General features: G+C 36.0%; 3 protein-coding genes across 4 annotated transcripts; 2 read left to right on the top strand and 1 right to left on the bottom strand.

Moving 5' to 3' along the window:
• Window positions 1-59: 59 nt before the first annotated feature.
• LOC113764877 lies at window positions 60-5,631 on the top strand. Of its 2 annotated transcripts, XM_027308917.1 has the most exons (4): window positions 60-1,705; window positions 3,364-3,450; window positions 3,564-3,667; window positions 4,922-5,631. In XM_027308917.1, the coding sequence occupies exons 1-2, from the start codon at window positions 417-419 to the stop codon at window positions 3,377-3,379; spliced, it is 1,305 nt and encodes a 434-aa protein (XP_027164718.1). In that variant the 5' UTR covers window positions 60-416; the 3' UTR covers window positions 3,380-3,450; window positions 3,564-3,667; window positions 4,922-5,631. The 2 variants fall into 2 exon arrangements, with proteins under 2 accessions (XP_027164718.1, XP_027164719.1); XM_027308918.1 differs by lacking the exons at window positions 3,364-3,450; window positions 3,564-3,667; window positions 4,922-5,631 and having other exon boundaries at window positions 60-1,337; window positions 1,423-1,499.
• On the bottom strand, window positions 3,641-8,119 carry LOC113765858 (putative inactive disease susceptibility protein LOV1). Its single transcript, XM_027310104.1, has 4 exons — window positions 7,072-8,119; window positions 6,057-6,170; window positions 4,412-5,973; window positions 3,641-3,787 (listed from the first exon to the last, which is right to left on the bottom strand). The coding sequence occupies exons 1-4, from the start codon at window positions 8,117-8,119 to the stop codon at window positions 3,659-3,661; spliced, it is 2,853 nt and encodes a 950-aa protein (XP_027165905.1). The 3' UTR covers window positions 3,641-3,658.
• An 8,584-nt stretch (window positions 8,120-16,703) lies between these two features.
• Window positions 16,704-18,098, top strand: LOC113765857. Its single transcript, XM_027310103.1, has one exon. It carries the CDS (start codon window positions 16,704-16,706, stop codon window positions 18,096-18,098), a length of 1,395 nt encoding a protein of 464 aa, XP_027165904.1.
• The last annotated feature ends 6,375 nt before the right edge of the window (window positions 18,099-24,473 follow it).

Raw genomic sequence — 24,473 nt, 5'->3', positions numbered from 1 at the left:
CTGTGAACGGTCAAGAAAGATTCTCACTAAATTGGACCTGCTTCCGAGTTCGAACTAGGCAACTACAAACGACTCTGTTCCTTTTAGCTCTTTCTTCTTCAACCTAGCATCATTGCTACTATGAACTTTCACTCTCTCATATTGTTTTTCCAGCCAAGAATTTCGTTGGAGCTGAGAAACCTTTAACCTAGACTAAACTGTTCTTCCATCTGCATAATTCACGACATGCTTTTCCTTTCAACTGTTTTCCTTTTTGAGGTCCGTTTCGGTGAAAAGGGGTAACTGGTTCTTGTTGATATGAAACTCCTAAACGTTTTTCTTTTCCCAATTTTATTGGTCCAACAGAAGTAAAATTGTTGTATGATAAGGAGCCATAAATAAGTTGAATCTACGTTTTGACCTGAGGCAGATCGAATATGTCTACTTCTTGGCACAAATACGAACTGGTAGACGGCTCAGATGACCCTGAAAACATTCCATTAGTCGCGGTCAATGAGAAGCCTGTTCGTAGGATATGCAAGTGTCACCCTTCAGTCCTTGATGAACTTGGAGAAAAGGGAAAGCTCCAAGTGTCGCACCCCAGATTTGGCCCATTTTACCGTGAAGACGAATCCGAGGTCAGTGGAAAGAAGGAAGCGTGGGATAAAGTACTGGAGAAATCTGGAGACAAGAACAGAACCATAGAAAATTACTTGTTTGCAACGAGAAGGATAGAGAAAAGAGCCAGAGCAAGTTATGCTGATGCTGGAAGAGTCCTGCATAACTTGACAGAGTCTCAGTTCCGGTGGATGATGATTGAAGATGGTTGCTTCTTCCTCCAGTTGGCATTATTCATCCTCGGAGTTTCTTCCAAGCAGCTGGGTTATCCCGACAATCACATTATCTTTGGCAAAAAAAAGACGAAAGAGGATGTCAACAGTTGGATTGAGGCGATGTTCTTTGTTGGAAATCAAATTCCACTTGTGGTGCTCAATGAATTTATGAAGCAGAGTTTTTTCCAGAAAATACTAAATCAAGTGAACAGTGAAACCCCATCACAACTGCCCAAGCGGATCTTGTATGAGTTGCTTGTTCTGCCTGCTCGAGAACATGTTACCAATCAAACTGTTGCATCACCAAAGCCACGGGGTGAAGAGCGGCAGCCTACTGACTTGCTTCATGCGCTCCACTCATTCATGCTTGATCCAGCACGAAGTTTAAGCAATGTCAACCTCGTTGAAGCTGACACAGGGGATGTTGATTTGGGGGACAGCAGGGGAGTCCATGGGGCGAAGAACCTGACTCTTAGCGCCTCCGAGTTGAATAAGAAGGGAATCCGTTTTAGGAAAGTGAAAGAGGTGGGCTGTACAGAGATAAGTTTTACAGACTTCTTCATCTTTGCTCGTCTTTACTTGCCGGTATTCACAGTTGGTGATGATACAGAACTAGTTTTCAAAAGCCTGAAGCATTACGAGGAGAGTCAACAACAGGGCAAGAGCAAACGCGAGGTGAGATCCTATCTGCAGTTCATGAACGATCTCATTTGTACCTATGAAGATGTCAAGCTGTTAGCCAAAAAAGGAATCATCAAAGCAGACAACCCCTACCATAAAGAGAAGTTGCCTACAATCTTGAGCAATCTGGCCGGCCAGGACAAGCACACCACTCCAAACCTCCACCTTTTGAGGATCCAACTGAGAGACTATAACATTGCTCCCTGGGAAAGGTTCAAACTATTGGCTATCTTGCTTTTCATCCTCACCTTAATCCAGACAGTCTTTGCTGTGTTAGCTTACTTTAGACCCCCACACCAAAAATGATGGTTTTCCTATATATGAGTGCAAATGTTGAGACCTCTTTGTTAATGCTTTTACTTGGTTCTAATGTTTGATTACTTTGATGGCGAGAGGTCTTTGTTCATCCTTTTGAAACGGTAAAAAAGTAATTGAAGAGCAAAGGAACGTAAAGGCAAAAACCATAACCATTGTTGATATAACTAATGAAAAATTACAAGTTTTAACATGTCAGTGCCTTTATATTATTCTACTTTAGTGGCAAATTACAAGTTTTCAGTAATCATGAGCAATCTGGCTGGTCAGGACAGGAACACCACTCAAAGTCTCTCCATCTTTTGAAGACGCAGCTTAGGGATTAGACCATGGCTCCCCAGGAAATTAATGTTCAACGTATTGCCGCTCTTGCCTGTTAATTCTCACCTTCACTCAAAACATTCTTTTCTATGTTAGCTTACTTTAGAACCACCATCCCAACATTAAAGGGCTCACACGAATGAAAGAATTCAATGATGATCAGAATCCTTTGTTGGTGGACGTGGGGGTTATAGTGATCAGTGTTGGTGGTGTGGTGGTACTGGTGGGATGGGGTTCGGGGAGAAGAAGAAAAGAAGGAAACAAAGGAAAAAATTATAAAGCAAAAGAAAGAATTAAAAAAGGAATTTGGGACAAAAAAAATGGTGTAATATGGATAAAATGCATTTTATCATCCCAAAAATGATATCACTTTTATAAGTAACGAGCTTGTTATCGATTAAATTTCAAATTAGTTTGAATTATAAGGGGATATTACAAACATTTTTGAAAAGCCTGTTGTTAATTAAATTCCATATTAGTTTGAATTATGAGAGGTGCTATGAACATTTTTTAACGATAAGAGGACATCCTAACTTTCAACCATAGCGTTTATATGGATTTTATCCAAAAAATATATATATAACAATTGTACATAAACCACCATTCTCCACCATGCCTGCTTGAATCCACTTTGGGATCAGAGAAGTTAAAATATGGTTTAAAAAAAAAAAAAAGATTCCAAGTCAATAGGTCTCATGACACGTGAGTGAGAGTTGGCACAAGGGCTAAATTGAGAAAAATAAAAAGATAGATTCCTTAGAAAATAATCGCATGACCTTATATAGAATTACAGAAATTTGGCAGAAGCTCTTTATGGTTATAATTATAAATTTTAGAACTTATTTGACGATGTGATGGTGTCAATCAACCTTGCTATAATTATAAATATAGTTTAGGCCTAAATAATCATTATGCATAGAGATAGCAAATAATCAACAGGAAGCAATAACAGAGCCAACAGCATTTTACATCTTATCAGGGAGAGAAGCATAAACATTAATACTATTTTAGACCATAAAATGAGATTGTGTGGCCAACATTATTCATGCAAAGAAGAGCCTAATCCACACTGAATGAAGAGATCGTCACAGGAAATGAGAGCTCATTTACTATTACATAGAAATACAACAACGGAAATTCAGAATACAGCTTTTATATGTGAAAGTTTTTGACATGATAAAGTTCAAATTAACAATTGAAAACTCACTTAACCAATGGCAAAATATTGAAGCAGGGCATTTGGTGAGTGACGTGAAGACTACGGTGCAGGAAAGAAGCCTTTCCTCAAGAACAGGGATTGGCTAGTGCAACTCTTGCTAAGGTAAACATCCTCCTTCAATTCGTTTCTTGGAGTCCAGACTGAACTTTTGACGGTGTCTGGAGCTTGAGCTTGACTGATATCCATCTTTCTTCTCTGGTCTGACTTCTGAGAAGAGCATACCTAGGCCATGCCACAATGTTGGAGCAGGGCACAAGCAAGTTAAAGTGGAGATGAAAGTTCACAATTTGGTGCATTTTCTCAACTGGGATCATTGAAGGTAAACATCTCTTTCCCTCTCAGTTTCTGGTAAGCATGCAAAACTTCCAGTTAGGTTTGGACTCTGAGTTGAACTTGAAGCCTGAGATTCGGTGATTCTGCCATCAAAGGAATTTTTTTGCTGCAAAATAGAAGACCAATAAATAAATAAATAAAAGAAGTTAGGATGTCTAATCTGACAACATCTCTATTAGACTTGTAACATTATTCAAGGAATGCTCTCAAGTCATTCAAGCTGTTTCTGGGATTGGGATTCGATCGTAGTTAGTGTTATTGTTCCTGGGAATTCCTGTATTGCTAGCTGAAATGTGGAGTATTAAACACAATAAACTAGCTTGTTACTCTATTTTCCAAGCTTGACTATAAGACTGAAGAGGCACAGAAAATTCTAAATCTGTGCTCGTTTATTTTGGTCCTGAAAATTGAAGATTCAAAAAACCCAAAAAGGTATATGAAATCACAGGTGTTTAGGACTGCTTTTATATAGAAGTAAAATTTTATCGACCTAAAAACTGAATATAGAGGGATTAAAAAACGAGGCCTTCTCTGAAGCATCAACTACAGTGACAGCTTGTGCAATGTATCCAACTGTACATTACTTCCATCTTGTATGAACTTAGTCTAAGAATGAATATTTACTAGTGTGTTTGGCATCGAGAAGTCCTACCAGTAGCAACAAATTTTCTTGAAGGATGAAAGATTTGACATGTAAGTAAAATTCCACGGGGAGATGGTGAAGGATTACCTGACTTGCTGAATTGGTGGACTCAAGCCAAGGATCATCATTTCCAAATTCTATTGAACACATTGAGTTGATTTTGTGACGATCTTCTCCTCCTCTGCCATTTTTCATTCGTAGCCTGCCTAAGAATTGTTGTGGCATCATGCTGACCTTCAGCTTTCTGAGAGTAATGATGCTTTGTAATCCCTGAGGAAGCTTTTTCATTCTCCTGCACATGGAAACCTCTAAAGTAGAAAGCTTTTGCAATGCTCCTTCGTCCACCTCCCATTCTTCTAAGTTGTACAACTTGGAGAGCTTTAAACTCCTGAGTTCAGGAAAACCTGTATCAGAACAATGCAATTTCTTTCCTAAGTATGCCTCGACTTCTAAGACAAGGATCCTTAGGTTGGGAAGGTTCCCCAGTGTTGGCATAGGGTCTTGATCAAGTTCAGAACCATTTAACACAATCTCAGTAAATCTTCCAGAGATTGTACCAATGTCTGACAATTTTCCTATGTGCCCTTCTATTTGCAGAGTATCAAGAACAGGACAGCTGAATAATCTTTGTATGAAAGACAGCCGTTCCTCAGAGTAACAATCAAACTTTTTAATGTCAAGCGATGTCCTCTTCAAGTGGCTTGAGTTGATGCCTATGTAGCGGATGATGAGCTCCAAGTCCTCGAGGTTTCCTTCTGCAGTTGCTACTAGAATCCGAAGGTTGGTCAGCTTTATGAGGTCCTTAGCTCTGCACACACTTGTATTCAATCCCTCAAGTATCTCTAGTTGCTTCAAGCTATCTAGTTTCAACATTCCACGATGATCAGGAGTTTGAAATGCTAGAGGGAAATACAGATGTCTTAATCGCTCAAGCTTCCAAATGACATTTGAAATGGTCATTATGCAATCTTTTTGAACCCTTAGGTCGAGGGTCTGCAAGTACAAAAGGTTGCCAATGTATGATGGCAAATCCTCGAGGTAACATCCTCGAAAACTCAAGTATCTCAAGTAGACTAACTCTCCTACTCCTTGAGGAAGATTTCCATCCTGAAAACTAACTCTGTCAAAATCTAAAACTCTTAGCGGTCTAAGTTTTCTGAAATTAAAAAGTCCCTGTGGCCACCTAGATCCTTGCCTTGATTGTTCAGAGTTGAGGCATAAAAGAGACCGAAGGTTAGCAGTGGGGATAACATTTGATACGCTGTAATATTTATCGAAATATATAGCACATCTTTGTGCTTTTGAAATCATATATGGTTCCGAGCCAGGCATGATCTCAAAAAATTCGTCCTCTCTTCCCTCTATTATGCAGAGACTTCTTATCAGGCCTTGAATGTGGCCGGACATGAGCCTTAAGTCTGACACTTCATCTTCTTCCAGAGTTACCAAGCTCCTTAGTGCCAATTCGCCGAAATATTTTGCTGCAACATCCATCATTGTTTCTTCGCTTGCCCTATCCTCAGCTGATATCAGACCTTCAGCAATCCAAAGCTGGCACAACTTCTCTACTTGTATTCTTGAATTGTTTGGGAAGTTTCCCAAATAAACAAAGCACGCCTTAAGCGCAGTGGCAAAGCGTAGTAAGCTGACTGTAGGCAATGAAAGCCTATGGGAAATCCATCCATCTGGTGGCGGTTCTCAAGAAGATTGTAAAGCACCCTATTCCGCTCACCTTCCCTTCCGGTGCTTAACATGCTCGCCAGTACAATGATAGCCAATGGTAAGCCTTCGCATCGAGCTAATATTTCCCATGCAATTGGCACCAGTCTCCCTGGGATCGGACCCTCTGTAGAGAAAACCAGAAGCCAATTAACGAAACAAACCAAGACGTTGAGATTCAAATGAGGGTTATATCTTCTTTAAAAATCTACCAACAGGAGCATCTGTAGATTACAATTTTGTTAACCAGGATTTTGTCCCAAGCTCAAGTATTTTTTTAAACAGTTATTATTGGCATTCCACATTGGCGCGTTTTAGAAAATGACATGAGATAGAAGTGTCACGAATAACAATAATTGGAACGTCACCAAAAAATGCCTTGCGTAAAAGTTAAGAGTACTTTCAACTGTACAAGCGTCAACACCCAAGTCTATGAAGTACCATGTAACAAAAAATCAATTGCCCAACAGCCTCTTGGGTTGCGGGTTGTTGGTACCACCAGACATTTAAGTCTTGGTGGGAGTGTCTCTTGCCAGTTTAATTGTGGCAATACAATTAGCTTCCTTCCACGGGAAATCCCGTCAGATTCTCTTCTATTTTGATTAGCTTAAAGCAGGTTATACAAATGTAACACAGAATCAATTGTAGATATAGTATATTTGTTGCTAATTCTCTCATCAAGTAGGGCTGCTCATGAGCAGTAGAACTATGGAATTTTGATTTTCTTTGATTAATTTCTAGCTAATTGTAGAGAATTAATGTATGAGAGGAGCTTAATTTTGATTGAAATTGCAGGCAAATGTTCTTCCCCAAGTGATTTGTTCGGGAATGTTTATGAAGATTCATTGTCGAGTTTGTAGCTAAATCTCTTGTTAATACCACTTTGCACCATGAAATTATTGGGCTTCTTCTTCTTCTTTTTTCTTTCCCTTAAATCTATTAAAAAGTAAATGAAGACGTGAATACCAAAACAAGAGAGAGAGAGAGAGCAAAGATGATTGTTTTGTTTTAAGTTGAGAGAGACTGACCCTTTAGCTTGCGCCAAATATGAGAGAATAGATCCCAGCTCTTGTTGGGATTCAGTGATTCCATGCGCAAGCTGTATACTGCACCTGGATCAAGAAATCTGCTTAAATTCCGGTTTCGAGTGGTGAGAATGAATTTGCTTGCACAAGCACTCCTCACCGCAAATGGGAAGGCAATGCTTAGGATATCCAAGAGTTCAGGGTCGGAACAGTCGTCCAAAACGACCAGGCAACTTTTTCGCTGTAGAATTGTGAACACCTGTGGGGCCAGCTCCACTTCCTCGGATTTCATCATCGCCTCCCGTTTCTTCCTCGGCAAGGAGGACAGTTGGTCGATTATAGTTACCAAGATATCTCTGGTGCTCCAGTAACCACCGACATAGACCCAGGCGAATCCCTTAAAATGATGCCGAACATCAGGGTGATTGAACAGTTTTTTGGCAAGGATTGTTTTACCGATTCCACCCATTCCGACTATGAAAACGACTCTGGGATCAGTCTCTTCACTGACTAAAACCCTTGTCAGCTTACGTACTTCCTCCTCCAATCCAAAAGCTTCATCTCCCCAGCGGCCGCTAGAGAAATTTGCTCGAGAGACGAGCCATTGGGACTTTTGTCCTAGCTTTCGAATCTGTTGATATTGATTTTGTTCTGCACAGTAGGATGTAACGCAATCCTTGAGTCCATCAACAGCAACTTTCAAGTCAGCTACGAGCTTCCCAAACGCTGTATTCTCAGCACCACCACCACCGCAACATGCTTCACGACTACTGCTAGTTGCAGATCCAGGTTGGAGGGCATACGATTCCACCTTATCCTCAATAGAAGACAACAGATTTCTGGTCCTTCTTCCAAATTCCAGATCATCCTGGGCTCCTTTTACTCTTATTTTATGGGCTGGTAGCCCCATCAACATTTCCTCCGACTCCTGCAGTCTCGGCAACACAGTGCCCTCGACCACCGGTTTTAATTGGCCTAAAGCTCTCGCGTCGTCGAGCAACAATTCTTGAAGCCTCCTCACGGCAGCTGAGATGCTTGCCACGGCGGTCATCTTCCCAAAATCAGTAGCCTGCGGATCGTGCTGCTGTCCTTCTGCTTATTTATTCTTTTATGGTTTGTTTGTTGCAGAATCTTTACGCTCTTTAATGAACTACGTAGTTAACTAAGAGCCATCACGTGTTGCGCGAAAGTTTTGGTTTATACAACCAACCAAAGAACTAGTAATTAATTTACTGAGCCCATAAACTAATCAAGCTCATACGTTTTATCGAAGTTTGTTCATTCACGATAAATGATAGTAAAAACTAATTTTCAGCCGTTGACTGTGAAAGGAGCTCGATTTCACAGCAGGAATTTCCTTTAAAAAAAAAAGTTGGTAAGTTTTTCCGTCTTTGATTGTTCACCAGAATCTTTGTATGGTGTTCGTCTAGTTAATTCTAAGAGGCTTTGATCTAATTCTCTGGTTGAGTCTTTCTTATAAAGCTAAGCTAGAGTCTCTTTTTTACTACTATGTTGCTGCATGCATGGGTATAGGAGTTTCTATATCCTCTTTGTTTCTTTCTTTTTGTTTAGAATTTAGATGTGACAAAATGCAAACTTGGTTTGAGATTCCAGTCCAAAGGTGGAGACTCCAGATCATACGCATCATAGTTTGTGATAGCTATGTCCTAAAACATTTCCCCCTCTGACTGGCTTCATGCCTAAAGATATGGTAGTAGGTAGAGTCGAGAAGGGAGTTTACGGACGCAGGGTTGGAGCGGTTGTCAGAACAACCGCTCCGGAAGGTGTAACACCATTTATACATAGTGTAACATTATCTGTACAAGGTGTAACAATAGAACAACAGCGAGTAACAATAGAACAACATTTTTGTGAGTCCCACACGGCGTGAAAATCGAGTTACAAGACGTGATCTGAGTTGCACAAATTTTTAAGGCCACATCCAGGCCGTGAACTGCCTGGGACGGTTGTCAACCGTCCAGGCCCCTCGTCCGGAGTTTACACCCCAACCAACCAGAGTTTGTCTCATTGCTTGTCCCTTTTCCCTGTCCATCCTCTTCAATCATTACTATATAATAAAAAGTAGGGATAATTTCATAAACTTCTCCTAAGGTTTCATAAAATATCACTAAGCTCTCCCACGTTTTCAAAATCTCTCTTACCACCCTTTGAATTGATATTTTGTTAACAATATAAGCCCCTCTAACCAAAAGTATTAATAGAAAATGCATTTTGGAGGAGAGAGAGAGTGTTTTAGTTCCCTTAATACCCTTAAGCTGACAAAAAAAAATCTATGTAGAAAGTGAGGGGGTCAAAGAGTGAAATGCATGAAAATTGAATTGCAAGTGAAAAAGGTGAACGACCGTTAGGAAGGCAACGGTTAGTTTTGGCTTCCTGGCAGCAGTATTAAAATGCAGAAATAGCTTCAGAAAATGGGCAGATTGAGAGAAAATTGGTAGAAGAAAATGACTAGCTATCAAAAAGTATGACATTTTACTCTTGTTTATTTGTTTGTGCTTTTTTATTTGTACACCTTCTTGGAACTTTAAAACTTTGTAATCAGCAATGTAAATAGAAAAATATATATTTAACTTTTTTTTAGAAAAACTCCCAAGGACAACCATTCAAAACCATCCCAGTTTTTTTCAATATAAACAAAGTTAGTTTCCTTTCAACTAGCCTTTGTTATAAGGGTATTATTATTGGACGTATGCACAAAAAAATTTGGTATTCCAAAGAACATTATCATAGCCACTTGTTCTGATTATATCAGTGTAAGGAAGAAAATTCAAAGAAAAATAAAAATAAAACAAAACATATTAATAAAGATATCAAAAGGGTAATAATAAGGATCTTATTCTCGTTTCTATACTTGCTACCAGTGTTGGATGTCAAAAGACATGGTGCGGATTTCTTTACCCTAACTAAGGATAATAGATTAAGAAATAACTAGTGAACTAAGGTAAGTATGAAACCAAAAACAAAGGTGGCCATGGATACATTTTTTTAAAAAAATATTTGGTTATATTAAAAATTATCAAGACGCTTGCACAATATCAATAATGATTTATACTAAGTGCATATGAAAAGTCAACACTATTATGTATTGGCCTCAAATTCAATTCAAATTATAAAGTCCAATGTTAAAGAAAAAAATTGAACAAGAAATCAAAACAATTTCTATTTTGTAAGTGGGCCAATTGTTTCCCAGACTTTAGGCTATTACATGCTTTCTTGTCTTTTTTTTTTTGCTTTTCATATGCTAGATAATTGCTAGAAGAGATGAGGTTATTGTTGATAATTCATCCATTTTGATGTTGACATGTGACACCACAATCACTTGAGGGGTGATAAGAGAGATTTTGAAAATATGGAGGAAGCTTAGGGATATTTCATGAAACTTTAGGGGAGATTTCCAAAATTATCCCTAAAAAGTATGCATCCTGCCTAATCGATTTTTCAAAAGTAGTGGTACCCATATCCTCAAAAAGAATCTCCCTCTTGTCTAATAATAAAATAATATACCCCAAAGAGAGCTTGTCTCATTGCTTGTCCTTTTCCCTGTTCATCCCGTTCAATTATATAAAAAGCATGCGTCCTTCCTGATCAATTTTTTAAAAGTGGGGTCGCTTTTAGGATGGAGAGTTGCGTCCTTCCCGGACAATTTTTTAAAAGTAGGGTAGTGGAAAGTTGTTTCGACCTATTCAATTGTTATTATATGGTATAAGAAAAAAAAACTATGCGTCCTTCCTGATCAATTTTTTAAAAGTAGGGTCGCTCTCTTAGGCTTAGTTTGGGAGTTTAGGATAGAAAAGAAAAGAAGGGAAAGCTTAAGTTATGAAAGAAGAGAAGAGAAGGGAAGAGATTGTTATGTTATTTGGGAGTTTTGAGAATTAGTGGAATGATTTTGGACATAGAAGTCATTAAATATTTGTTCAAAACCTTTTTAAGGACAAAATAAGCATTTTATAAAAAATATCAACCTTTCTCCAAACTTTCTTCCCATTTCTTTCCGATTTGGGAGGAAGCATTTTCATAACTATTCATCCTTCCATTTCTTTTCTTTTCTTTCCTATTTAAAACTAACAAATGAAGCAAAAGTAAACTTTCTCTTCTTTCCCTTTCTTTTCTATCCAAATCTTCCACTCCCAAACGAATCCTTAGGGCGGAGAGTTGCGTCCTTACTGATCAATTTTTCAAAAGTAGGGTAGTGGAAAGTTGTCCGTCCTGTTCAATTGTTATTATATAAATAATAAAAAAAAGTATGCGTCCTTCCTGATCAATTTTTTAAAAGTAGGGTGACTTCCAGGGTGGAATCAATTTTTTAAGATTAGTGTAACCTTCCACCCTATGCAGAAAGAATATTATTTTTTTTGATACGATAAATGTTATTCTACACCTGCTTCTACTCTACATTAAGGGGCATGGGTCGATCAAAGGGAGTTAATGGAGAACTAGAGAGGACTGAGCTGTCATTGAATCAAACGGGTGCCTTTACATTCACTATTAAAATTTACAAAAAATCTTGTATTAGAATGTAGGTCAAGAAATTCAATCTATTGACGTATACTCAAGAAGAGTTTTAAGACTCTTCCTGACAGTGAATTACTCTAGGTTAGAGTAGTTGGTTAAGCAGAAGAAATATTAACAAGACAATTCAGCATGCATGGCCATATTTCTTTGTGTGTTTGGGGCCCAATTCAGATAAGGTCACCGGCACAAGCCAAAACTAAAAGACAAATTGCGGGTTAGTACGAGGGAGTGAACAGCAAATACAAATGCCTTTGTAGTGGGTGGAATCTGGAAATCCCCACTGATGAAGCCGCGAACTACTCCCTCTGTCCCACAAAATTGGGACATTTTTTGGGAATAGCACTTATTTTATTATGCACAATAAAATGTTGGACTGCACTTTTCATAGTCTTCCAATCTTATCCATTGTTTGAACACTGAAATAGCCAGCTAAAAACAAAAGGCCATATGACTTGTGAAAGTGTGCATGTATTATGGTGGGTCATATATAATTGTTTCTTATTAATTGATGTAATTATTTATTATTAATTGATGAAATCTTATCATTATTACTAAGCGTGTAAAAGAAAAATTGTATTGAAAGTTGTTTGACTTTTATCACAAGACTTTTATTTTGAAACAATAAAAAAGTGAAAATATCACGTTAACAATAAAACGAAAGGGGTACAATTCCCCGAATAATAGAGGGTAAATGAAAATTAAAAATTTCAAGATTTAGCAAGGGCTAAGGGTAGAGGGGTGAAATTGCGGAAGTCAACTAAAGTCGCCAACTACCAATCTCCAAATTTTCACCCAAAATTACTTGGATTGATATAATTAAACTTCACTATTAGATAGACTTAAGTGATAATTTAAAAAACAATATTTATAATGGATAAGTATCACCCTCTAGTTTGCAAAAAGAAGGAATACAAGATTCTCAAAATGGGTAATTGACTTAAAGGGATAAATTCAATTAAAAAAGATAACTAATTTCGAATAAAAAAAAGAAGAAGAGAGACCAAACAATTTTTTTTTTAAAAGTAGGATATACCTTAAGGGGATAAATTTTATTTAACCAAAAAAAAAAGAATGTATCACCTCGAGATTTATCTAAGAACACTGTTAAACCTTGCAACATTAATTTATCTTAACCCTTACTATAACTGGATAATTTAATAATCAAAACTTGAGTAGGTAATACATTGAAGATGTAGTTCTAAAAGATTAGTGTAATGCATACCTAGTAAAATCCCATACAAAAGCAATATCTTATGGTTTGGATATATGAAAATTAATGAATCATTCTTTTCTCCGTTCAAATATTTTGTGTAAATTGAATGCCAACATATTCTCAACACAATACTATATTATCCAAAATATAGTATGTGGTGTTTTGCCAAAAAAAAAAGGTATTGTGGATTATTAATAGTCTTAATTATCTTTTACATTCTGATTACAATCACAACACTTAATAGCCTAGTTACTTAATAGCTACTCACACATGAACACACTATGACATTATTATCAATTACTAACTTTACTTCGAAAAAAAATACAAAGGTCAATTAGAACCGAGATTGGTGTTTTAACCAAATTTCAATATTGATAAAATCTGTCAAAAGATTTATATTGAATTTTGATTTCAATTCGATTAGACTTTGATTTGGTGAATATGAAATCAAATTATTATTCTAATAAAACAATGAAATTGTTAACATACAAAGATAACATGAACTAATGAAATAGTTAACAATGAAATAGCCAAATTTATTGTTCAATCAACTCACATTTACTCATATTCATATTTTCCTTTTCAAATTTGAAATTATTCTCCAATAATTTCATGCATTAGGCTGATTGCAAACATTTTTCATGATTACTTGATTGCCAATTTTTTAAATCTTTCAATCTAACTGCCAATTTTTCAAATAATTTCAATTTATCATCCATAACTTTTGTGACTCAGTTGCTTAGACAATAATTTGGTTCAATGTAAAAAGATCAATTACACACTACATAAAACCCCCCCCTCCCCCAGAAAAAGGATTATGATATCTATCTTAGTTTAGAACATGCGAATTATGTTTATGATAATTCATCTATGCTAATCGACCAACTTAATCAATTTCAATTCCAATTTGTCGTCAAGTGCATTTGTTCGGATATGTATGTTAATTTGAACACATGATTTTAATTGACATTTATCTAGCTATCATTGCCGGCTTGTTTCAATGGATATGCTATCATTAGATAATCCATATCAATATCCATGTCACAACAAAATCTTTAAATTTAGCACTTACTTTTAAGATTAAATTTTGATTTTTATTATAATTTGGTTATCCTTATCATTAGATAATGTTAATATTTAAAAGGCCACTATCTATGCTATATATAAAGTTAGAGGGATCACAATTAGTGTAAACTTTTTTATGTCATTTTTTAAAATTTCTATTTTATCCTTAAAGAAAAACTAATTTTTGCTCTAACTACTGAATCACATTTTGCTAATATAACTACTCGTAACTACTCTAAATGTTGTAACTACTAAATTACAATAACCTTATAAACCAAAATTCTTTAATAAATTTATAATAAATGTAATTACATAAAAAATTAATTTTATACAAAATTAATTTCTTTTAATTATTTATGTATATAATTAATCATCTATGTCAACTAACAATTAAATTTAAACCATCATAACTCTTTTATCAAGTAAGCATTTACAAATTAAGATTGGAGTACACATGGCTTCACTTCGGCATATCCCAAGGATTATTGCATCTGACCAATTTTTTCAACTCTTCCCACTCTTTGTAACTTGTTTCCCGCCAATTAGGCATGACAGGCTAATCCCGAATTAATGACAATTTTTGGTGCATACAAATGCCTATAAGTTGTTGAGGGGCATACATGTTATTTCTCCCAAAACTAAAATGGACCACCTTGCGTGAAACTTCGCCTTTGGCAGACAAGTTTTTTGCTAAGTTTGTTTATTATAAGTTTTTTAAAAACTTTAATTATAATGACTTCAAAAAACTTCTCAAAGTTTTTACACTATACAGTTCAAAATATTCAAAAATTTACACACTCCAAAATTTTTTAAAAAACTTCTACAGTAAGTTACAGTAAATTTTTAGATAAACATCCAAAAAATTCACTTATCAAACGGGACCGAAGTCTACTCGATCACTACTTTTAATAGCTTTTTTTTTTGTCCTGCTCCACTGCGATGTGTTGTCCTAATTTCCTTTGCTCTTACCACCATGCATAGGTGAGTCAGCTTTCCACCACCATAGATGAAACCATTCTTATGTTCACCAAACTTAAGAAAGAATGGACAGCATAGGTTCCTCATTCTAAACTTATCTAACTTCTGTTTGATTTCCTGAATTATTTGAGCCGATTCGGGACAAGATAAACAATGCCTGAGGTATCTGCGTGGACGGTTTTTTTAGGATCTTATACGGAAAAGTTTGATATGTTTCCAATAAAGTTGTTTGTCCCGTAAAATGGTAATTGCAAATGTTTCTCAAATCTAGAGTATTAAATTCACTCGGCACAGTGGCCCAAAGGGCCCAAACAGAAAGGGGAAGGGGTGGGGGCTAGAAAATTCACTCTGCATAGTTTATATAGGGCAACCAATAGGTAAGCTAGAGGGTATCAAATTTTGCGAGGGATAATTTCAGAAACCTCATACAATTTCACTAGTCTTCCTTAAAATTTATAAAATTACACAAAGCTCCCCTAAAGTTAAAATTTTGATAATAAAATTAGTCTAATTAGAGAAAATAACATTAAAAAAGAACTATAGGGAGACAGATGAAACTTATATTCGATAAATACCCTTTACGCATATATATAAATTGTATTAGTAAAAGAATAAAAATAACTAAAAGTTAGAAACAATTAATATACACTTTTAACCATTCAAAAAGTTCACATTTAATAAATTAGACAACACAAATAAGTAACACAACTGTATTAATGATCACAAGATTCATTAAAATAGGCTAGTTATCTCTTTTAACATGATATTTGCTATGATTTTTGTGATTCTAAACAGAAAAACTTTCAAATTTTGGAAAAAAAAAATCCTCACGAACAACTTTCTTTTGGCTTGTATTTTTTCTTCTATCAAAACCCTTCTTCTTACCTTGTGTACAATTGATTTCTGATCATTGTCAAATTATATTAATCACAAGAATTTGAAAATTCAATCAATTAGAAAGGAGGGAAAAAAAACAAAATTTGAAAAAAAATTTCTTTTTAAAATCACAAGAATTATAACAAATATCATGTTAAAAGAGATGACTAGTCTGTTTTGCTGAATCTTGTGATCATTAATATAGTTTTATTACTTATTTGTATCATCTAAATTATTAAATGCAAACTTTTTGAGTGGTAAAATGTGTGTACTAATTATTTCTAACATTTAATTATTTTTATTCTTTTACTAATACAACTTATATACATGCATAAAGGGTATTTATGAAATATAAGTTTCATCTCTCTTCTTAAAGTACTTTTTTAATGTTACTTTTTTAATTGGACTAATTTTGTTATCAAAACCTTAATCTCAGGGGAGGTTTATGTAATTTTATAAACTTTAGGGGAAGCTAGTGAAATTATTAGAAACCTTAGGGGAGCTTTCTGCAATTATTCCATTTTGCAAATTCTTATTAACACAAATTCTTGCAAATTCTTGCTGGTTGGTTCTCTCATTTCCGTGAAGGGTTGCTTCCAAGTTCCAACCAGCCAACTACAAACGGCTCTGTTCCTTTTAGCTCTTTCTTCTTCAACCTAGCATCATTGCTACTTTGAACTTTCACTCTCTCATATTGTTTTTCCAGCCAAGAATTTCGTTGGAGCTGAGGAACCTTCAACCTAGACTAAACTGTTCTTCCATCTGGTTAATTCACGACATGCTTTTCGTTTCAACTGTTTTTCCTTTTTGAGGTCCGCTTCGGTGAAAAGGGGTAACCGGTTCTTTCTGATATGAAACTCCTAAACGTTTTTCTTTTCCCAATTTTATTGGTTCAAAAGAAGTAAAATTGTTGTATGATTAGGAGCCATAAATAAGTTGAATCTGCGTTTTGACCTGAGGCAGATCGAATATGTCTACTTCTTGGCACAAATACGAACTGGTAGACGGCTCAGATGACCCTGAAGACATCCCATTAGTCGCAGTCAATGAGAAGCCCGTTTGTAGGATATGCAAGTGCCACCCTTCAGTCCTTGCTGAACTTGGAGAAAAGGGAAAGCTCCAAGTGTCGCACCCCAGATTTGGCCCATTTTACCGTGAAGACGAATCCGAGGTCAGTGGAAAGAAGGAAGCGTGGGATAAAGTACTGGAAAAATCTGGAGGCAGGAACAGAAACAGAACCATAGAAAATTACTTGTTTGCAACGAGAAGGGTAGAGAAAAGAGCCAGAGCTAGTTATGCTGATGCTGGGGGAGTCGTGCGTAACTTGACAGAGTCTCAGTTCCGGTGGATGATGATTGAAGATGGTTGCTTCTTCCTCCAGTTGGCATTATTCATCCTCGGTGCTTCTTCCGAGCAACTGGGTTATCCCGGCAATCACATTATCTTTGGCAACAAAAAGAAGAAAGAGGATGTCAACAGGTGGATTGAGGCGATGTTCTTTGTTGGGAATCAAATTCCACTTGTGGTGCTCAATGAATTTATGAAGCAAAGTTTTTTCCAGGATATACTAAAAGTAGTGAACTGGGAAACCCCATCACAACTGCCCAAGAGGATCTTGTATGAGTTGCTTGTTCTGCCTGCTCGAGAACATGTTGCCAATCAAACTGTTGCATCACCAAAGCCTCGGGGTGAAGAGCAGCAGCCTACTGACTTGCTTCATGCGCTCCACTCATTCATGCTTGATCCAGGACGAAGTTTAAGCAATGTCAACCTCGTTGACGCTGATACAGGGGATGTTGATTTGGGGGACAGCAGGGGAGTCCATGGAGCCAAGGACCTGACTCTTAGCGCCTCCGAGTTGAATAAGAAGGGAATCCGTTTTAGGAAAGTGAAAAAGGTGGGCTGTACAGAGATAAGTTTTACAGACTACTTCATCTTTGCTCGTCTTTACTTGCCGGTATTCACAGTTGGTGATGATACAGAACTAGTTTTCAAAAGCCTGAAGCATTACGAGGAGAGTCAACAACAGGGCAAGAGCAAACGCGAGGTGAGATCCTATCTGCAGTTCATGAACGATCTCATTTGTACCTATGAAGATGTCAAGCTGTTAGCCAAAAAAGGAATCATCAAAGCAGACAACCCCTACCATAAAGAGAAGTTGCCTACAATCTTGAGCAATCTGGCCGGCCAGGACAAGCACACCACTCCAAACCTCCACCTTTTGAGGATCCAACTGAGAGACTATAACATTGCTCCCTGGGAAAGGTTCAAACTATTGGCTATCTTGCTTTTCATCCTCACCTTAATCCAGACAGTCTTTGCTGTGTTAGCTTACTTTAGACCCCCGCGCCAATACCAAAACTGATGGTTTTCCCATATATATGAGTGCGAATGTTGAGACTTCTTTGTTAATGCTTTTACTTGGTTCTAATGTTTGATTACTTTGATGGCGAGAGGTCTTTGTTCATCCTCCTCCTTATATAAAACGGTAAACAAGAAATTGAAGAGAAAAGGAACGTAAAGGCAAAAACCATAACCATTGTTGATATAACTGATGACAAATTACAAGTTCTAACATGTCAGTGCCTTTATATCATTCTAGATTAGTGGCAAATTACAAGTTTTCAGTAATCTTGAGCAATCTGGCCGGTCAGGACAGGAACACCACTCAAAAAGGCTCCCCAGGAAATGTGCAAAGTATTGGCACCCCTGCCTATTAATTCTCACCTTCGCTCAAACATTCTTTCTATTGTTAACTTACTTTAGAACCCTCCCCATCCCAACATTAAAGGGTTGTCACAAATGAAAGAATTCAATGATGGTCAGAATCCTTTGTTGGTTCTTTTTTACCTGCATCCTCGTTTAAATGTTCGTTTATAGTACAATTTGGAGGTTTCTTTGTGCTTCCATTTGGAAAAGTAAACGAGACCCAAAAAATGCAATGTTAATAACCACACGGAGTTCACTAGCTTTGTTCGCATGAAATCTCCAAAGCATAACAATACCTAAAGGTAGTCCCTTACATTAATTGTTCGAAAGTTTGTCTTCCAGCTCCTGCGTCATTTGATCGACTTTGACATCTGCGAAGAAGAAGACACAACCTAGCTGTTGCTTTATGAAAAATTTGAACATTAAGAAAAAAAATTGTACATTTACCTCTCTATACATATTTTTTGACCTTACTAGTAGTGTTTTAATTGATTTATAAAATTTAACTTGCCATTAATTATTTTAGCGTTACCTGTTGACTTGTTTAAATTTTATCTATTATGTCAAGAAAATTTTATTTAAAGCTAAATTGCATGCACCTTTTCATTAGTTATTTCATTTTCTTATTCATTTTTGATCTAAACACTTTGTTCTGCGTACATATGATTTTCTATATATGAGCTGAAACTAATAAAATTGGAAAATTCCTAAAATTTTTCTCCTTGAACATATAAAACCAGCATTTGTAGCTGTATTATTTGTGTAAGTACTTTCCATTTGCACTTTAAATATAATTTTCTCTTCAAAGATTAATAGTAAAGAATAGTCAACCACTTTTTTCTCCTTGGGATTGTAAGGATGAGAAGATTAAAAAATGAATACTTGTACTAATACATAACTATTGTGGATAAGGGGCATGGACGGTCATCAGAAGAGCCGTCCCTGCACAGTTCATAATCAGGATTTGGTCACAAAAAAATGTATGGTCCAAATTATGTTTTGTATCTTGATTTTCACAACGTGTGTAGGGCTCACAAAATTTTGTTCTAAAGTTACACGTTGTACAAATAAAGTTATATCGTGTGCAAATAAAGTTACGCCATGTGCAAAATGCACAAAACCGCTAGAAACGGTCAGGAACGTTCCTGCCGTGGTCCAACTATTGCATATTTCAGTTTATCAATCAATACATAGCTTCCTTACTAAAGTTCCGTACACCTAACTTTGCTGTTGCTTTGTTAAAATAATTCAGTAGGTAAAACAAATTGTTGATACGGAGACTTGATTAAAACTTTTCATTTCAAGTGCAATTAGTTTCCTAAGTGTCAAAAAATGAAAAAGAAAGGTAGAATCCAAAATTTGCCCTTGTAAAATTATAATTTCTATCCATATAGGGCCCCTCCCCAGCCTTCCTCTCCAACAAAAATTTGAAGGTTGAAATGCAAACCTCTTCATCATATGGTTAATATTTAGGGTAATTTTTTTTATACACTATTAATATATACACGATGCTTGTCACATAATCTAATTCAAAATTTGAAATTCACTTTTTATACAAGTAGCATACATCTCTACCTTTTATTTATTAGTGTAAAAAATTCACTATATTGACACTGGATAAAAATTTAATCCTAATGCTTAATAGTCCTACTTATTTGGGCAGCTAAAGAACTTCCAACGAAAATTGGGTTTTGTAAACGCAACATCTCTCCGCCCAAATAACGGACAGACTTAGAAATTGGGTGAGACAAACGATCATCTTAACATTCAATTTCCACAAAGGATGAAAGATTTCTTGGTTCATAATTTCCACTGTACTCTTTTCTTGGCTCATACTTAAAGAGTATCGAAAGTTTTTCTTATTGAGGGAGACTATTTTTTGGCCCTTTTCTCCTTCGTTCTTTTGGCTTTTAATTTTCAGCATAGTTGGATTAGATCAGTTAAGTATGCTTATGCTTGGAAGCATGTTTATGTTTCTGTTGAGGACTTGGTTTCTTCTCAACGCATTAGGTACATTAAGCCTCTTCAAAGAGATGTTCAGATAGGGTTAATTAACAACAGCTCCCATAAAAACTGATTTATACTTTTGCTTGTCCAAAAAAATTAACACTTAAGACCATAACCTGTATCCATCAGGCAACCATTGCTGTTGGACGAAGCCCCCACAAAAAATGACCAGAAGCTTGACTTCATTCAAAAGAAAATTCTAATGTTTCCTAACGCAAATCTATCTAAAAACTATACTTAAAAATCCTCCATATAATCATAAGATTTTACTCTAAAATTCTCTTTGCCAAATTTAACAAAACAAATTACTTTAAAATTCTATAGATCCCTTTAAATTGAATTGTATTATTTAATACTGTCACATAATTGATTACTATTACCACATTTATCAACTGATAATTCATTAAGTGAACAAATCATATTCTACCACATGGCAATAAGAGCCTCTCATTAAGGAGAATGCTTTCATTTTGCATGAACAAACGAGCGCTTCTACATCTATCTATTCATAACCCCTTGTGGTGCTAATTACTGGGTTGAGATCCACCCATTGCGTTTTTCTCCATTTATCCATCTAAGTATTTCTTTGTACATATACACAATCAAAATTTTGCAATCCCCTAGACCTAGTTTAACTTGCGAGGACATTAATTTTGTGATCATAAGATCCTTATCTCAACTCTCAAACCCTTACTCTTCTTCTTTGGTAAGTTCAGAATTTTGTAAAATAATCTACTTGTGTTATTAATTTGATTTTCACAAGTAGATCATTATCAACATACTCAAAAAACAAGTTCATCTATCATCCAAGTGTAATGGAGAAAAAGTTGTTTCCAATTAATGGAGAGGACCCTAGTTGTTTTTCTTTTTACTACCTAGCTTGCTTTATCTTCTCCATTTTCTCTCTTTAAGATTGCGTAACTCGAGCCATCTGTGTTTCAACCGGCAACGATCTACAATATCAAGTAACTGATCTAAAAGTTTCCGACTCGTTTATAAAGTTCTCATCCAACGCGAATGTTAGAATGCTTGATTCTTCCTGAAAGATTTATAAGCTGGAACCTAATTAAGACATCAGGTAACTAGTATAGAATTCCATGGTTCTTTTCACATGCAAAAATTCATTGATATAGTAATGAATTCCGTCATAAAAAACTTGTTTGTAAGATATAATTGAAATTTTTTTTTTTTTGAAGAGTGCAACGTTGTGTGGATGAGGTTTAGTCTCCTAGTCTTCGCCACGCATATGATGGGGGATTGAGGGTAAGAAAAGGCGACAAGTTGGCTGCTTTTCCCTTCCATTATTCTTTGCTTCTTGTCTTCAAGCTTCAAGAATGACAAGAAGAAGAGAAAAGCAGCCAACTTGTCGCCTTTTCCTGAAGCTTGAAGCTTGAAGCTTGAAGAGCAGCACAACAATGTGAATCCTAATTCTTAGCCATGTTCGATAATTTATTGTAAACCCTTTTAGCGAAGTAACTGAAAGGAAACTTCATCCGTTGGAAGAGAAAAGCAAAGGCCTCCTCCCAAAGGTATATAAGAGGTTGGCACTCGAACACCCCCAAAAAAAGAATCACGGCTAGTCATGGTGGAGAATTAAACATATTGGTGACCAAATTATTCAATTTAATTTAATTCTATTGGAGAGATTAAATTCTTAATCGAAAATTCTTAAAATTCTTCTTTTCGACACGTTGAGACAAAGTTGGCACTCACTAATTTGGAGATAAATAGGTTATCAACAGATTACTTACTTAAGAGTTAAGATAGCTTCATTGCAGTTCATCATTATCTACACGAGCACAAAAAAGAAGGGTGAAAAAGAAAAGGTCCGCAATATTCTTATTGATTAGATTATATATGTTGTAATTGGGTAGCCAATGTAGCAAATACAGACTTCCGTGTTATTTGAAAGGTTGTTCTGGATAACATTACAAATGTTACTTCCAAGCTCCAATTACGCCTTTTCAAGATCTTTGAGCATAGACCCAAAAAAAAAAAAAAAAAAAAGTTTATCATACTTCATGCGATCAAGAAACATTTAGACATCAATCTTCCTCTTATATATAGTTATTAGCAGTGAAATGCACAAATTAATTGTATGAAGGCACCTTGTACCACCATACAATTAATTTTGGTTTTTGTTAATTGGGTGGCGTGCTTTTTTCTTTTTGGTTTTTAATTTCAACATATAAAACCATTCCAAAATAAAACAGAGATATGAAAAAACAGCCCATTTCCATATGACAATATACGAGGTATAAATTGATACTACATGGGTTTTCACCAATTCAAGGATAGCTTGCACGCCATACTTGTATGGGTTCTTACCAAATCAAGGATCGATAGAGTGTACATGCCCTATAAAATCTGGAACAAGTGAGAACATGAAAAGAAAATACAACACACAATATAATCTTCTTCCATGAATGAATAAATGTGCAAGTAGTAGTCCATTATACCCAAAAGAACATATGCAAGTGGTAGTGCACTTTTTATTGGTTGCACTGCAACCTTTGGCATAAGATTTGGAAATGAAGTTTCCTCCTAATTTAGCAATCAATGCAATTGAAGTTCATGGTTGAAGTTGAGTGGTATCCCCTTTTTATGTTAATTCCCATTTTTTTTTATAACTGAATATTTGAGATATGAATTTTCATTTAGGAAACTATAAAAATTCCGTTTGGATTGTAGTTTTTTTTGAGGGTTTTTTTTTTAGAAAATATATTATAACATTTTTTTAAAATGTTATATGTGAAAGGTAAAAATATGATTGAAAATTTTGATAAAGAATATTCTTACAAAAACTCAAAAAAAAGAAAAGAAAAAAACAATCCAAGCAAGTCCTTAAATCTATACTAGAGAGGTCATTGGTAGAATTTTCCTTTAATTTTCTGGGGTACATCAGAGGGATGGCGCGACCCCATTCATATCTTTATACACAAACTTTCTAATCTCGTTGGACTATTCCTGCAGCAGTTCCTTGTCTAAATTCCTTCTTTAAGCTCTTCTTAGCGAATGCTTCCAGCCAAAATTCCTTCTTTAAAGTTAAACTCCTCTTAGCAAGGCCATCAGCTACCTTGTAAACATTCCCTCCATGAGTGGTTGATATTGCATTTCCAGTCTCTCTCCAGCCATCTGTAAATCTTTCTAAGGTTCCATGCAAGGAAAGGAACATCTGCAATATGTGAGGAGGAAGGATGCTGGCCTATAAAAGGTAAGGGGAGAACTTAAATGACTCTTAGGGGGCAAGTGGTAGTCACCACGTGGCAGGTGGAGAGATTGATAACAGTTGTGTCTTGGCAAGTCTTGTCTTCGTCAACAAGTAAATAAAAGAGTGCTTGTGATGCGAATCGATAGACAACAAAAGATGAGAGACTTCTTTCTCACCAATCCCCTTAAATTGAAAAAAATGGCTTACTCTTTAGATAGAAAGATATTACATGGGTTCCTATCCCTCGTTTTGTTACTGTAAATAGTTCAAAGGCCCGGTGAGCCTTAAACCCTAGGACTTGAAATGGAAAATATAGAATAATGATGGTAAGGATAGGGTTCTTATAGCAAATGATTTATCCTTTACTCTTTTTTTTTTTTAGTCATTGTAGTACCTAATAAGTTTATATGTGACTCTTGAAAATAGTTGAAAATAGTTCCTGTTTAGACATTGTGCTAACGAAGACTTTCGTCGTGCTTTTTCACAGCTGCAGCACCAAAATCGTTTTATATTTCCAAAAGCTTGCTCCGAACATATTCTTCGGTCTCTCCTCCTTAGACTTTGCGGTAACGAAGACCTATGTCATGCTCTTTCACAGCTGCAGAACAAATTCGTTATGTCCAAAAAGTTGCGAAAACATACTCGTCACTCCTTTTCAAGAAAGAGAACAAATTCTGATGTCTTTTCTTACCTTACCTTTCGTTTTTTGGCACGAAACATCCTAGTCTTGACTCGTTGTTATATACATAAACAACCTACCTAGCTTAAAATCCACCAACTGCACGGCTCCACCTCAACTACAAGTCTGCAACC

This window comes from Coffea eugenioides, chromosome 3 (genome assembly GCF_003713205.1).
Source record: "Coffea eugenioides isolate CCC68of chromosome 3, Ceug_1.0, whole genome shotgun sequence".
NCBI lineage: Eukaryota > Viridiplantae > Streptophyta > Magnoliopsida > Gentianales > Rubiaceae > Coffea > Coffea eugenioides.
This window is presented reverse-complemented; position numbering and strand designations above follow the sequence as displayed.

What these genes read in the sequence shown, in the direction of transcription:
- LOC113764877 (XM_027308917.1), top strand. Translation starts at nt 417, where the DNA reads ATGTCTACTTCTTGGCACAAATACGAACTGGTAGACGGCTCAGATGAC.
- LOC113765858 (XM_027310104.1), bottom strand. Translation starts at nt 8,119, where the DNA reads ATGACCGCCGTGGCAAGCATCTCAGCTGCCGTGAGGAGGCTTCAAGAA. An exon ending in GTTAAGCACCGGAAGGGAAG is followed by an intron (nt 5,974 to 6,056) that starts GTGAGCGGAATA and finishes CATTGCCTACAG; the next exon opens with TCAGCTTACTACGCTTTGCC. An exon ending in CCACCAATTCAGCAAGTCAG is followed by an intron (nt 3,788 to 4,411) that starts GTAATCCTTCAC and finishes TCTATTTTGCAG; the next exon opens with CAAAAAAATTCCTTTGATGG.
- LOC113765857 (XM_027310103.1), top strand. Translation starts at nt 16,704, where the DNA reads ATGTCTACTTCTTGGCACAAATACGAACTGGTAGACGGCTCAGATGAC.